The 13163-nt window shown below is 37.0% G+C and overlaps 2 protein-coding genes across 2 annotated transcripts in view; both read left to right on the top strand.

Moving 5' to 3' along the window:
- The window catches only part of LOC121728439 (ATP-dependent RNA helicase DHX30-like), a 32980-nt gene extending 31604 nt beyond the window's left edge, over window positions 1-1376 (top strand). Inside the window, exons 21-22 of the mRNA XM_042116633.1 lie at window positions 547-614; window positions 1163-1376. Of these exons, the coding sequence (XP_041972567.1) occupies window positions 547-614; window positions 1163-1364 (270 nt within the window). The 3' untranslated portion in view covers window positions 1365-1376. The remainder of the gene's footprint in view (window positions 1-546; window positions 615-1162) is intronic.
- A 1325-nt stretch (window positions 1377-2701) lies between these two features.
- Window positions 2702-11547, top strand: LOC121728096 (integrin beta-1-A-like). The gene is made up of 9 exons (XM_042116203.1): window positions 2702-2839; window positions 3420-3817; window positions 4168-4422; window positions 5494-5731; window positions 5934-6256; window positions 6654-6764; window positions 7298-7502; window positions 9319-9685; window positions 11100-11547. Exons 1-9 carry the CDS (start codon window positions 2702-2704, stop codon window positions 11303-11305), a joined length of 2241 nt encoding a protein of 746 aa, XP_041972137.1. The 3' UTR covers window positions 11306-11547.
- Window positions 11548-13163: the final 1616 nt, after the last annotated feature.

Raw genomic sequence — 13163 nt, 5'->3', positions numbered from 1 at the left:
TTCAAAACACCTTAAACCGTAAACATTTTAATAAAACGTAATACTTTGGCTGTAATTAATTTACAAACTTACCTCCGAAAAAACTCTATTTCATCGAAATATAAGTATTAACTAGGATCATTGTAAATTTTATTTGAATAAATTGTTAGTAAATCTATATTAATAATTCTTTAACCGAACAAATTTGTTTCTTAATATTTATTTCCAAAGATATTTAAAAAAAACATGAAAAATAGAGAAGATTCGCCCGAGAACCTATAGTTTTATGCTAAGCTAAAATGAATCTTATTGCGATGCGTATACGCTTGGTCTTTGGTTGTGTGCAAGGTTATCGTTTTTGATTGAGATTAATCCCTGCCTTAAGACTTACGTTAGAAAAGTAGTTTGTTACATTATTTTGTATCTAGCTATAACATTTGTATAGTGCGTTGTTTTTCATTTTCTATTAAGTACATTAATAATATGGGCTGAAATCGACACTTTGATCTATTCGCATAAAGAAAAGAGAGTCATTTTTTTAATTTACTTATCTTTTTTTTCTTAAAGAACGAAGATGACGACACAACCATGATACAGCTACAAAGACATAAGCTGCAGATAGAAATGCCTACAAGGTAAATTCAAACTATTAAACTTAAATTCTAGTTTGCTTACTACCTCCTAAACGTTGCTTGTTGATATGTCGCATTTCCTTTTAATACAGCTTAAACGCTTCATACGCTATGCAACTTTTATCCTTGTCTGTTACATTTAAGGGTGGGTTGCACCAGAGGCGAAGTTATAGTTAAGGTTAAGGTTATCGTCAAATATGGCGTCCATTATGGAATTTTACTAGAGATTTGACAGTTCATTTGAGATTTTGTTATAGTTAAAGTAAGTTGGTGCAACCCACCCTAAAAGTACGTGTAGGTCTACCCGAGTCTGATGGCAAAAAGTGAGAAAATAAATTGACTCTAGCAACACCAGGGTAATTGGAATAAAACATTTTGATCCTTCTTTCCTTATAGCGGCTTATTCTGTGTGTGAAACATGCAAATATAAAAAAAGATTCTAATGATCAAGGATATTTTTTGAAAATCTTTGCCATCAGATCCTATGTATACATTATACAAGACTTTATAATATATTATGTAGCTCTTAATGAAAAAAATGTATATTTCAGGCAAGCTGAAGCTATACTAAAAGCTAGAGAGATGCTTTGGAACACCATAAAGTACTACATCGAAAGAGATTTAAAGACAATCAACTATGATGACGTCACGAATGTGGGTAGATTCAAAATAAGACTTGTGAAGGCGATAGGAAGAATACTAGTAGAAGCGGAGCAAAATCTAGAAGCAAAATCGAGTGATTATATGAAATAAATGTATTAAAAAGCAACCGTGTTTCTATGAAACACCCTCCTCCCTCTTAAGGTACTATTCCGAACGCGCCAAGCGACAGCGAAGGACTTGGCGACCGCGCATTTTAAGGGGACGTCCATTAATAATGCGAGACTCGAAGGGGGGAGGTGAGGTCCATAAAAAATTTACGAAATAATATCACAAAAAATAAATACTAGTGCCATATAGTAGTAATATATCACGAGTATTTATTTTTTCGGCAAATGCGCGAAACTGAACCAAAAGGCGGCGTTACGTGTATTTATTTATTCATCAAATGCGTATAAATTCGAAAGCTGCTTGCAGTGTGGCCTTGATTCACCGTGATCTTCTTGAATATAAAAAAAAAAGATTCTTTACAGGTAGGTAGTAAAAGTAGGTACACGTGATATAGGGTAGGGGGTGGGGGAGGGGTAGTCTTGAACCTCACCATGTATCACCAAGGGGAAGGGGGGGGAGGCCAAAAAAAACATCACTTGATTAATAGACGGCCCCTAAGTTATATTTAGTATTTCTATGACCTAAGAGTTTAGGTCGGTGTCCGAAAAACTTAATGTAACGTGCACATACAATTTTTAAGTATGCATTTTTTTGGCATTTGGTTTTTAAATAAAGCAACTATTTAGATAATTTCTCCTGAAATTATTTTTATAACTTGACACACAGAGCATTTTTGGGTTACAAAAACTATGGTTACTTCGCTTCAAAGAGTAAGAAACATAACATTACCAACTCATTTTTGTATCATGTACTATCAAAGAAGTTGATTCATATAAGCAGATTGCGGACCTATACAGTGTGTAACTAAAATAAGTGATAATACTTTAGGGTGTGTACGTGTTCCTTGTAGAGAGTTCACTGTAAAAGTAGCAGCCTTGAAAGACGACATTTTTTTTTCACTTTTGTATGGGCAAGGACCCGAGCGTCACTAGTTTCCCCATACAAAAGTGAAAAAAATTTTGGTCTTTCAGCGCTGCTACTTTCACAGTAAACTCTCTACAAGGAACACGTACACACCCTAAAGTATTATCACTTATTTTTGTTACGCCCTATATAATTTGGTAGTATTTCGGCAAACTCAGCGTTCATGACTAATATTGAATTGACATAATCCGACCGACGGACTTAGGTTCGTTAGCTGCCTATGAATCAATTTACTCGATGGTACCTAAATTGTAAATGAATTTACGGATAATACGAATAAGGTATTTATAGCATATTACAATCAACAGCTATAAAGCATTAATTTTCCTCAAGGGCCAAGCCACTGACACAATTTGTCTCCTACGTGCCGAAAGTATTGTACTGTTATTATTATAATGGATAGTCATATGTTTTATATATTCTTGCTATATCTTTTTTCTGTGGAAGTACATAGTGAGTCGGCTTGCCCCACCTTTTTGAAATGCAGTGATTGTATAACTTACGCCTATGACAACTGTATTTGGTGTTCGGCGGTGAGTATTTATTCAATGGTGTTTATTTATGTATAAGATGATACTTGTAAATAAAATACTTTAGATTTGATTTATTTTTGTGAATATTTTAAATTCCTTTTTCAATGTTTTTGACTTTTAAGACATCCAGCACTAGATGTTGGCCGCAAGTGAGTTCTGTCGAAATTCCTTTATCGCGCGGAAACTGTGATTAAACTCATTTTGCTGTGATTAAACTATTAAGGGCCCGTTTCACCACTTTCTGATAAAGTGCCAAATAGGCTATTCATAGCTTTTTTGACAGATTCTCCATACTTCATCTGTCAAGTTAAGTGGTGGATAGCCTATTCGGCACCTATCAGGAAGTGGTGAAACAGGCCCTAAATGTCATTAGAACTCAAACAGCTCTAGAAATCTGCATAATAAAATTTCATTCAAATGAGTTTAACGGATTGAGCGGAAAAAAGTAACTGTCTGCCTGACACTCTTTCGCATTTATTTCGTCAAAGTAAAAAAACTTTATCAAAGGAAAAACTAATTGTTAACAACTGCACTAGAGTAATACACTAGTATTAATAAGTATTTTTACTTTTTTTTTCAGAAAGAACATGTCGGCAAACGATGTATATCCAAAACGGACGTCGAAGGATCGTGGTGTACGAAACCCGTCTACGATCCACAGCCAGACATCCAAATAACTAAAAACGACGATTTCAAATCAAGTGACGACCCCGCAAGCGCAGTACAGTTGAAGCCTCAAAAAATAAGCGTAAAAGTTCGTCCAGGCCTCCCAGTTATATTTCCCCTCTCGTATAAACCCGCTAAGGACTATCCTCTAGATATATACTATCTGATAGACGCGTCATATACTATGACAAAGCATAAGGACAAACTCCAAGAGCAGGGCATAAAAATTTATAAGGAATTGACGAAGTTAAATAATAATGTTCGATTGGGAATGGGCTCTTTTATCGAAAAGCCTGGCCTGCCTTTTGCTATGTGAGTATTTATCAATTTTAGATTTAAGTATAACTATCAGTATATTGCCTAAAGTCTCGATAAAACTAGATGACGCTTGCAACTCTGTTGCGGCAAAATTCGTTTTTCGCGCAGGAACCGTACATTTTCCGGGATAAAAAGTATCAGCTATGTCCTTTCCCGGGATTCAAAGGATCTACATAACAAATTTCAGCAAAATCGATTCAGTGGTTTGGTCGTGAAGAGGTAACAGACAGACAGATACACAGATAGGCAGACAGACAGACAGATACACAGATAGACAGACAGACAGACGCATTTCTAATATTAGTATGGAAGTATGGATTTTTACTTTACCTTTTTATTTCCAGTAAAGAGCACTCCGCCGCATACGCGTACAAAAACAACCTGAAACTAACCACGGACATGGTAAAATTCACCGAAGCGGTGGGCAACATTGAGATATTCGGTAACTACGACGACCCCGAAGCCGGCTTCGATGGTTTGATGCAGGCGATGGTGTGCGAGCAGGTCGGCTGGAGGGAGGAAGCGAGACGGATAATAGTGTTCAGCACGGACAGTAATTATCATAGTGCTGGCGATGGGAAGTTCACTGCTGCCTACAGGTACAATATTGGTGTAAACTAGTACTAGCCTATACAAGGTATAATAAAAGTAAGTAATAATATACCTTAGGATGTGTATAATATGTCCCCTGTGTAGTGTTTGCTGTAAATGTAACAACGCTGAAAGAATAAACTTTTTTTCTTTCGTATGGGAAAATGTATGATGCTGGGGCACTTGTCCATACAAAATCACAAAAAAATCCTCTTTCAGCGCTGCTACTTTCACAGTGAACTCATTATAAGGGCATATACACGCCCTAAACTAAAGTATTATCATTTATCACTTAGATTTGTTACACCGTGTATAGTGCGTGTTCCGAAATATAACTCAGTATACTCGCCAGTGCTCATGATGATAAACTCGACGCCATTATATTGCACTGTTGAGACCGGTGTGACGTTATAATGGTATGTGAGGTGAATCGTTCAATTAATCTAAGCAGTACACTGGGCCAGTGCGATCTGACGTCTCGATAAAGCCCATGATATCTCGTCAATCGAACCGCCGAACCGCGAACTGTTATAGTTTCAAAACATACGATAAATATAGCGTCACTTTATGACGTCAATTGCCATCAAACATAACTCTAGCGGTTTTGGCAGTGCACCTACTAATAGCTCGCAATTTATAGTATATTTTCCTACATGATACGAGTATGTTGTACAATTCACTCAATATCTTTATAAATTGTAGCCTAAGTGTTATTCTGATACATAAGCTATAATATTACTGTAACATTTAATTAAAATCCATTCGGTAATTTTTTACGTGAAAGAGTAGAATAGAACAGAATTGTTTTTTTTATTTGTACAATTTAAAACTAAACTTAAAAACACAATAAAGGAAAATTATGTACTTACAAATAGGCGGTCTTATTGCTGACAACAGTTTCAGCCAGCCACTTTTTACAAGAGTAGACATGCATCCCTACTTACAAACTTTTACGTTTATAATTTATGACATTAGTAGAATTAACCAAAAAACCCTTTCCCTTTCCCTTTTCAGTAATGAGCCATCAGACAATCAATACCTGTAACTTACTCAGCTTACATAAAAAAATCTCTTTACAGGCCAAACGACTTGCAATGCCATCTAGAGGACAATTCATACACCAAAGCCCTAGACTACGACTATCCCTCCGTCAGTCAGATCAACAAAGTGGCAATGGAGAACAACATCAAAATAATCTTCACAATCGTCGGCCAAAGTATACACCACTATAAGCCCTTGGAGAATGAAATACACGGTGCAAATGTGATTGCTCTGAACTCTAGTGATGTTGTTGGGATGATCATTAAGGAGTATCATGTGAGTTAATTATTTACTAAGTACTATCAGAGAAAGAGAGGAATTGATTCAGAGGCATATGGCGGACCTATATAATTTGGTCGCGTTATGTTAAATTAGCCGACAGATCACGACTTTGAATTGAATTGACCCTATTAAAACACATTATCTACTAAGCATAATATATTACTATAATACTGCTATACTTTTCACTATTTTATAGGAGTTGGTAAGAAAAGTGCTGCTGGAAAGTGAGTTACCACCACACATGCGTCTCACCGCCGATCCTGACTGCACACAGAGTAACAAACTTTGTAACCTGCAGAAAAACTCTCTCGACATGAAACTGACATTAGTCGTCGATAAGTGTCTGGAAAAGAGAAAGGAACAGATCAAAATCGGCATAAATTCACTGAAGCAGAAGCTACTAGTTGATATAGAATTGGATTGCGAATGTGAATGCGAGAAAAAGGGGGAAGGAAAGTCGAAAATGTGCAACGAAGCCGGCACCTACCAGTGTGGAGTATGTGCTTGTGATGACAACAGGTATTTAAGCATTTACTATCATTATTAATAACGGGAAGCGTAAGGGCTAGTTTTAATCCCAGAAAATTTACAGTAATACTAATACTATGTAACATCTTAATTCTTAACGCTTAAACCGCTGGACAAATTTTGATGACATTTGGCATACCTAATTAAAGTCTCGGGAAAAGACATAGGAAAGTTATCATCACAAAAAAGTGCAGTTCTGCTCGCAACATTGCGAGCAGCATCTTGTCCATATGCTTTTGTATGTCTGTCTTTTCTCTTTACATTCCGCTCAACCGATTTTGAAGGTATGTGGTATGGCGATACTTTGAGTTCCGAGAAAGGACATAGAATAGTTATTACTACGGAAAATGTAAGTTTAAAATTGTGATAAATTTGACTGCCATTACAGGTACGGGCCGACTTGTCAATGCAGCGGGTCGAAGGATGCTACCGACACCGACAAGTACAAGTGTAACTACCAGAACGAAACACAACCGTGTAGCGGTCGAGGAACTTGCAGGTATATTTTTAGTAGCAAGTAGCAATATATTGCTACTTGCTACTAAAAATATACAATACGAAGTAGCAATATACAGGGCGCAACCTTCCTGCGAAATTTTGATATATTGATCCTTGTTAAAAATAAAAATACACGTATTTTTTCTTTTATAATCACTCAGTACTAAAATATTGAGAAATAGCTTCCAAAAGTTATCCTAAAAAATACTACAATTAATGGACATGACGCGTCGCCCACGCGTGACGTGCCCCCGCGCGCGTGCCTCCCCCCGCGTCACCTCCGCTCATTCCCCCCCGCCGTGAGTGACCGTTCTGCAACGATTTTAAATGGGATAAAATATGTCATTAAAAAAAAATAACACCAAAAAAAAAACCCAAGATATCACATAAGAGGACTATAAACATGAGAGTTATAGGCCTTTGTTTTTCTATTCCGCTAGGTATATTAACTTTATGGTTACAACTATGCTCGTTCTTCATTCTAGCATCAAAACATTTCAGTGATATTTAATATTATTCTAAACTCTTTCCCAGATGCGGCAAATGCGAGTGCCGACCCGGCTTCTCGGGCGAGTGGTGTGAGTTTGACGACGGGAGCTGCGCGCGGCCCGGCGGCTTGCTGTGCGCCGGCCACGGCCGCTGCGAGTACGCCAGGTGCCGCTGCGACGCCGGCTGGAACACCACGGCCTGCCGCTGCCCCGAACACAACAGGGGCTGTGTGGCGCCGCACTCCGACGAGGTACACACATTTTTATTCAAAATCAAGATATTTATTATTATTATTATTATGATTTGTTAAAAAATTTATGATAAAAGCATAATATCAAAATAATATTAGCTCGATGCACTCCTTCACCATATAAACTATAACTGTGCAAAATTTCATTCACGTACGTTTCCCTATTTTTCGTCAAAAGGGATACAAAGCTTTTGGCTCACGTATTAATATTTAGATGTCCGCGGCGGACCTCCTAAATTACTGCCGATTAAAATTTTGATTCAACCAGCTATCCTATTTATAATCACAATATTATTTTATTGCAAATTATAGGGGTTACGGTAATAGAAAATCAGTCATGGAGTTCGCCGTGTTTTTTTACAAATGTCATGTATGTAAAAAGCATGGTGGTCTTGATGACTCATGTCCTCCTACTGTTCCCCTTGAATAGTTTACTACAATGTTATATAACAATTATTTTTTTTAACAAAAAATTAAAACCGACTTCCAAGGTAACCAGTCCAGACCAGTCCCAAAAGCTTCAGATATTCTGAACTCACGACAAAATTAGCTGGTACCGACTTCAAAGTAATGAAGACTGTAGTATGTACAGAAATAGTTGAGATTTAGACGAATTCTGAAAAAGGCACTATTATAGAGTAAGAGTTATTTAATACTTTTTAGTTCATATTATTATTGTTTTTACCTTGGAAGTCGGTTTTAATTTTTTGTTAAAAAAAATAATTTCACTCTTTTTAGTTATTTAAAAGATAAGGCTTTATGCGTAAGTAACCACTACGAATGTTAACTATTCACATTATGTTACTGTAAGTGAAACTGTGGTAAATGCTTGCAGTTATCTAAGCGATGCTGCAATTTAAAAACTTCTGTTCAGTGCCTTTGGACCAAGAGACACCTTCGTATGCACTTTCTCTTATTCGTAACATATTATGTTTAAGTTACTGGAAACAACATTTTAACCACTATGAGTCTTTTGATAAATTTCAAGGATTTCCCTCGATTGCTCATAGATCCCATCATCAGCTGCTCACCACTTTCGTAATTATTATACAAAATCAAGATTATAACCTATACAACAACACAAGAATTTTGAAAATCGGTCCACAAACAGCGAAATAATCATCAAAAACGTCTGCTTCGATGCAAAATATCACGAAAAGCATCAATAATTGGGTCATAATGTGATGACCCATGGCATAATTATGATTTTGATGATGATGATCAAATAAATTAATGTGTTGGCTTATGCTTTCAGTTGTTTAAACAACGCCGAAATCCCCGAACCTGTATCTATAAGGATTCAAAAGTTCTGTTGGGTACCTTCGGATCCAGGTTATAACTTGATGCGAAATCTTACGTTTTGGTAGCATTTACCTCGAATGCTCAGGAAAAATTGAAATCACTATATGTTTTCATACAAATTTCAAGGAGTCCCCTCGATTCCTCTAGGATCCCATCATCAGATCACCACTTTTGTGAACATGGTACCAAATTCGAGTAAAACCCTATACAACACAAAAAGAATTTTGAAAATCGGATCACAAACGGCTGAGTTATCGTTGAACATACAAAAAACAAAAGATACGTACAGCTGAACGTATAACCTCCTTCTTTTTGGAAGTCGGTAAAAACCTTAGCCACAGCAACGCGTGGCCGAGTCTGCTAGTTGTTAATTGTTATACACGTTTAAATATTCTGAGGCGACCTAGTATGAAGGCATTTTTTATTTGAGTTCGAAGAAGTCCATCGTTTATGATGTTTGTATTGATAAATATGAACACCTTACTTATAGCCTGTTTCAACTCATTTTTTTCAGGTATGCTCCGGCAATGGCGAGTGTGACTGCGGACAGTGCAAGTGCCTTACAGACGGCTGTTCCGGACAGTTCTGCGAGAGATGCAACACCAACAGTCCGAAACTGTGCAAGCAACTGGAAGACCCCGTGCTATGCATCAAGTCTGAGGAACGCTGCGATGAAAAATACAAGCAGCTCCTAGACTATGAAGTGTACAAAATAAATCGCGACGAATTCGACTCCGAAGTCGAGCATATTAACGCCCAAAGATGCTACAAAGTGTTGAAGAATGCGACAATAATAGTATTTAAAGTTAACGTACAAACTGTCCCGCCCGTTATATTGATTCAGGAAGAATTGGATTCGCCGTCGAAAGCTCTTATATGGAGTAAGTCATGAGACACCAATCATAATAATATTATATTCCCTTGCAGTAGCGGCGTTAGCGGGGGCGACGCTGGGCGACCGCCCAGGGTACAAAAAGGGAATAAAAAGGGACGCCGAATGCAAACAAAAAAATTACCTGTATAACTCCCATATATCGTCCCAAGTATGGAACCCACATTATAGGTGTAATAGTGATAGAATAGAATCCATCCAAAAGCGCTTCCTACATTTTCTGTAATTTAAGTCTCGTAATTAGGTACATATCTACTTATAATGCTCGTTGTAAAAAATTTCACATTTTGCCCCTACACGAACGACGATATATTACGGATTTAACATATCTCTTTAAGATAGCCAACAGCACGGTTGATTGCCCGGAGTTACTTGGCGAGCTAGGTTTGGTAACATGTCCCGTCAAAATGCGTAGGCCCAGGCTGCTCCATATCCCATTTGTTAATAGCACATAATATAGGCAAAATAGTTTCATTATAAGAGCTAGTAAAAATTATAATACGATTGCATATGACGTAGACCTAGATTTATTTAATACCAGTATTTCCAAAATGAAGAACAGTCATGTTAAAAAATTCTTCACATCTTAATTTGTACCCTATGTCTTTTGTATTGTAACGTACTGTTTTTACCTTATACTATAATTACTTTGTTAACCACTGACTCAAAGTTTGTATTTAAGTTTTTTTTCTGTTTATCTGTGAAAACTTGTAATTGACCATTGAGGTACTATATACTGGAAAGAGCCTGCCCTACCTACTAGGACATAACAAAGGAGTCGGTCTGCATATTATTTCATGTAATAAAAGTGTTAATAAAGGTTTTTAGTGAACATTTAATGCTAGATATTGATGAGTTTTGTGGTTCCGCTAAATAATAAACCATAAGAATGGTCAAAGAATGCCTCAAACACGTGGATTTAACATTAAATACGTAAGTTTTGAACAACGTTTTTTGGGCTTTTCAATCGGTATTTTTGTAAGCTAAAAAGATTAATTTATAAGTTTATTAATCCCTTATTCGTGCTATATAAGGCATTAGTGCTAAAAATGTCACATGAATTAATAAATTTGGTATAAAAATTGCATAGCTTTTTACGTGTGTTTACGGATTCTCATCACTTGAACTATAGTTAATCGATATCATGAACTAATTGACTTTCTTTTCTGTATCATAATGTGCTTCGAAATAATCGACAAATAGAAACATTCCAGAAAATAAACGCACACTACTTGTATGAAAACAAGCACAAAATGGCCACGCGATGACGGGCTAAGACTACATCTATACTATAATACTTTATCTATGTAATTGGCCTTCATGTTTGTGTAATTTATATTTTCTCTTGTGTTTAGCCGTAAGTTTTCCGAATTTAATAAAATAAATTAACCTATTATTTTCAGTTGCCGTCGGGAGTGCGATCGGGCTGGTCATCCTAATCGGACTCCTGACCGTCGTAATCTGGAAGTACCTGATCGACCTGCACGACGCGAGAGAATACAAGAAGTTCGAGACCCTGGCCAAAAAAGATGGTTACGACGTAGCTGAAAACCCTCTGTACATGTCTCCGCTAGTCGACGTCCGGAACCCGGCGTATCACGAAAATTAATATGAATACGTAAAATAAGTTTTACAAATTATTGCATATTAAATAAAAAAAACAACGAAACATTATTTAAAAAAAAATGAAAAAAAAGAACACTAAAAAAACAACACAACCGAGTACGCAAAAACCGATCCGAGCGATAGAAACCCGCGGGTCGAGTGTCCTTTTCTAATGACACAATCGCAAATCGAAACACGACAATAGCAAGATGTCAGATAAGGGCACACAGCACACACCGGACTCCTTTTACGGCCGTTCCCAATATTTGATCAATCTCTGGTTTTGCCCTACTAGACATAGGAATAGCTCACATCATAAAGTTAATATACCTAGTGGAATAGAGCAACAATCTCGAGCTGTCAAACGAAACCGAAATTGGTTTTATCTGTGTGTAACAATATGTGTACGTATACACTTACACAAGCATGATTGAACATAATTTCTATGAGATTAAATTGTCAACGTGCGGCACGTGCCGACTGGAGTTGGACGTCAAAAAAGAGTGCTGCTGTCATGTGAGTTGTGACACACGTCTCTTTTTACCACGCAATGTTACTAATAGTGACATCTCTCTTGCTCAGGCCTTTGTTTCTCTATTTCGCTAGGTATATTAACTTTATGCAATGATATTCTTCTTATACAGATCTGTTACGTTCATACTATTTTCCGGTTTAAATCTCTTCCGAACCACATTGACAAATTTGACAGATAAGTGAAACAAAAGATACGAAGTGCCATTTACATAAAAGAGACAGACTAAATAAAAGACGACCCAATTGGGTCGTATTTGAAGCTTCACAATGCGCGCAGTAGTGACATATCTGCTTTGAGTTTTTCATATAATATATCATTGACTTTATGGCTCACATTAGACATGCATTAGACATTAGAGACATATATTTTATGTCAATTCAATGTTAGCTGCGATCGGTTGTATGTCAAACCAGAGATAGATTGAATATTGGGAACGGCCGTTACTCTGTCTACGCCGGACTCCCTTTCTCTTGCTCGGATCGATTTTGGCTATTTATTTGTGTGCGTTCTTGTTGTAGTATGATTTACTCTTAATATTATATTTGTATTATATTTAACATAATATCATCTGTCAAAGACCGAATGAACTAGAAGTGATGTAAATAAAGCAATAAAAATTAAAAAAAAATCCTATTCTTATTTAAAACTAGTTACGTGGGAGAGCCATGTTTCGGCACGAATGGGCCGGCTCGACCGGATAAATACCACGTTCTCACAGAAAACCGGCGTGAAACAGCGCTTGCGCTGTGTTTCGCCGAGTGAGTGAGTTTACCGGAGGACCAATCCCCTAACCCCTACCCTATTCCCTTCCCTACCCTCAACTATTCCCTTCCCTTCTCTACCCTCCCCTATTACCCTATTCCCTCTTAAAAGGCCGGCAACGCACTTGCAGCTCTCAGGTGACCCGGTTGCTCGTTTGCCCCCTTATTTCATTTTTAAAAAAAACTAGCTGTCCCGGTGAACTTCGTGTCACTTAAAAACCTTCCCTGGGCTTCTACGAATATTTTAAGACTAAAATTAGCCCAATCCGTTCAGCCGTTTTTATGTTATAGCATAGTCTTAATATTATATACTGTTTATAGGTTTATGTATTATAGATTATTTTTGTTGCTCATCTCAAATTCGAGAAATATTTAAAAAACTAAATGTCAATTAATTGACATTTATCTTGCTGACATTGACAGTAATTGTGACTCCTGCTTGGGTTGTCATTTACCTAATTTACCCACCTAGTGGGGTAAAATCAAAAGCATTCGGGTTGTTATTATAAAAATTTGGGTCATTTGGGTAAATTGGGTTATGTTAAAGCGTCTCCCAGACAGACGCG

This window comes from Aricia agestis, chromosome 6, assembly GCF_905147365.1.
Source record: "Aricia agestis chromosome 6, ilAriAges1.1, whole genome shotgun sequence".
Classification (NCBI taxonomy): Eukaryota; Metazoa; Arthropoda; class Insecta; order Lepidoptera; family Lycaenidae; genus Aricia; species Aricia agestis.
This window is presented reverse-complemented; position numbering and strand designations above follow the sequence as displayed.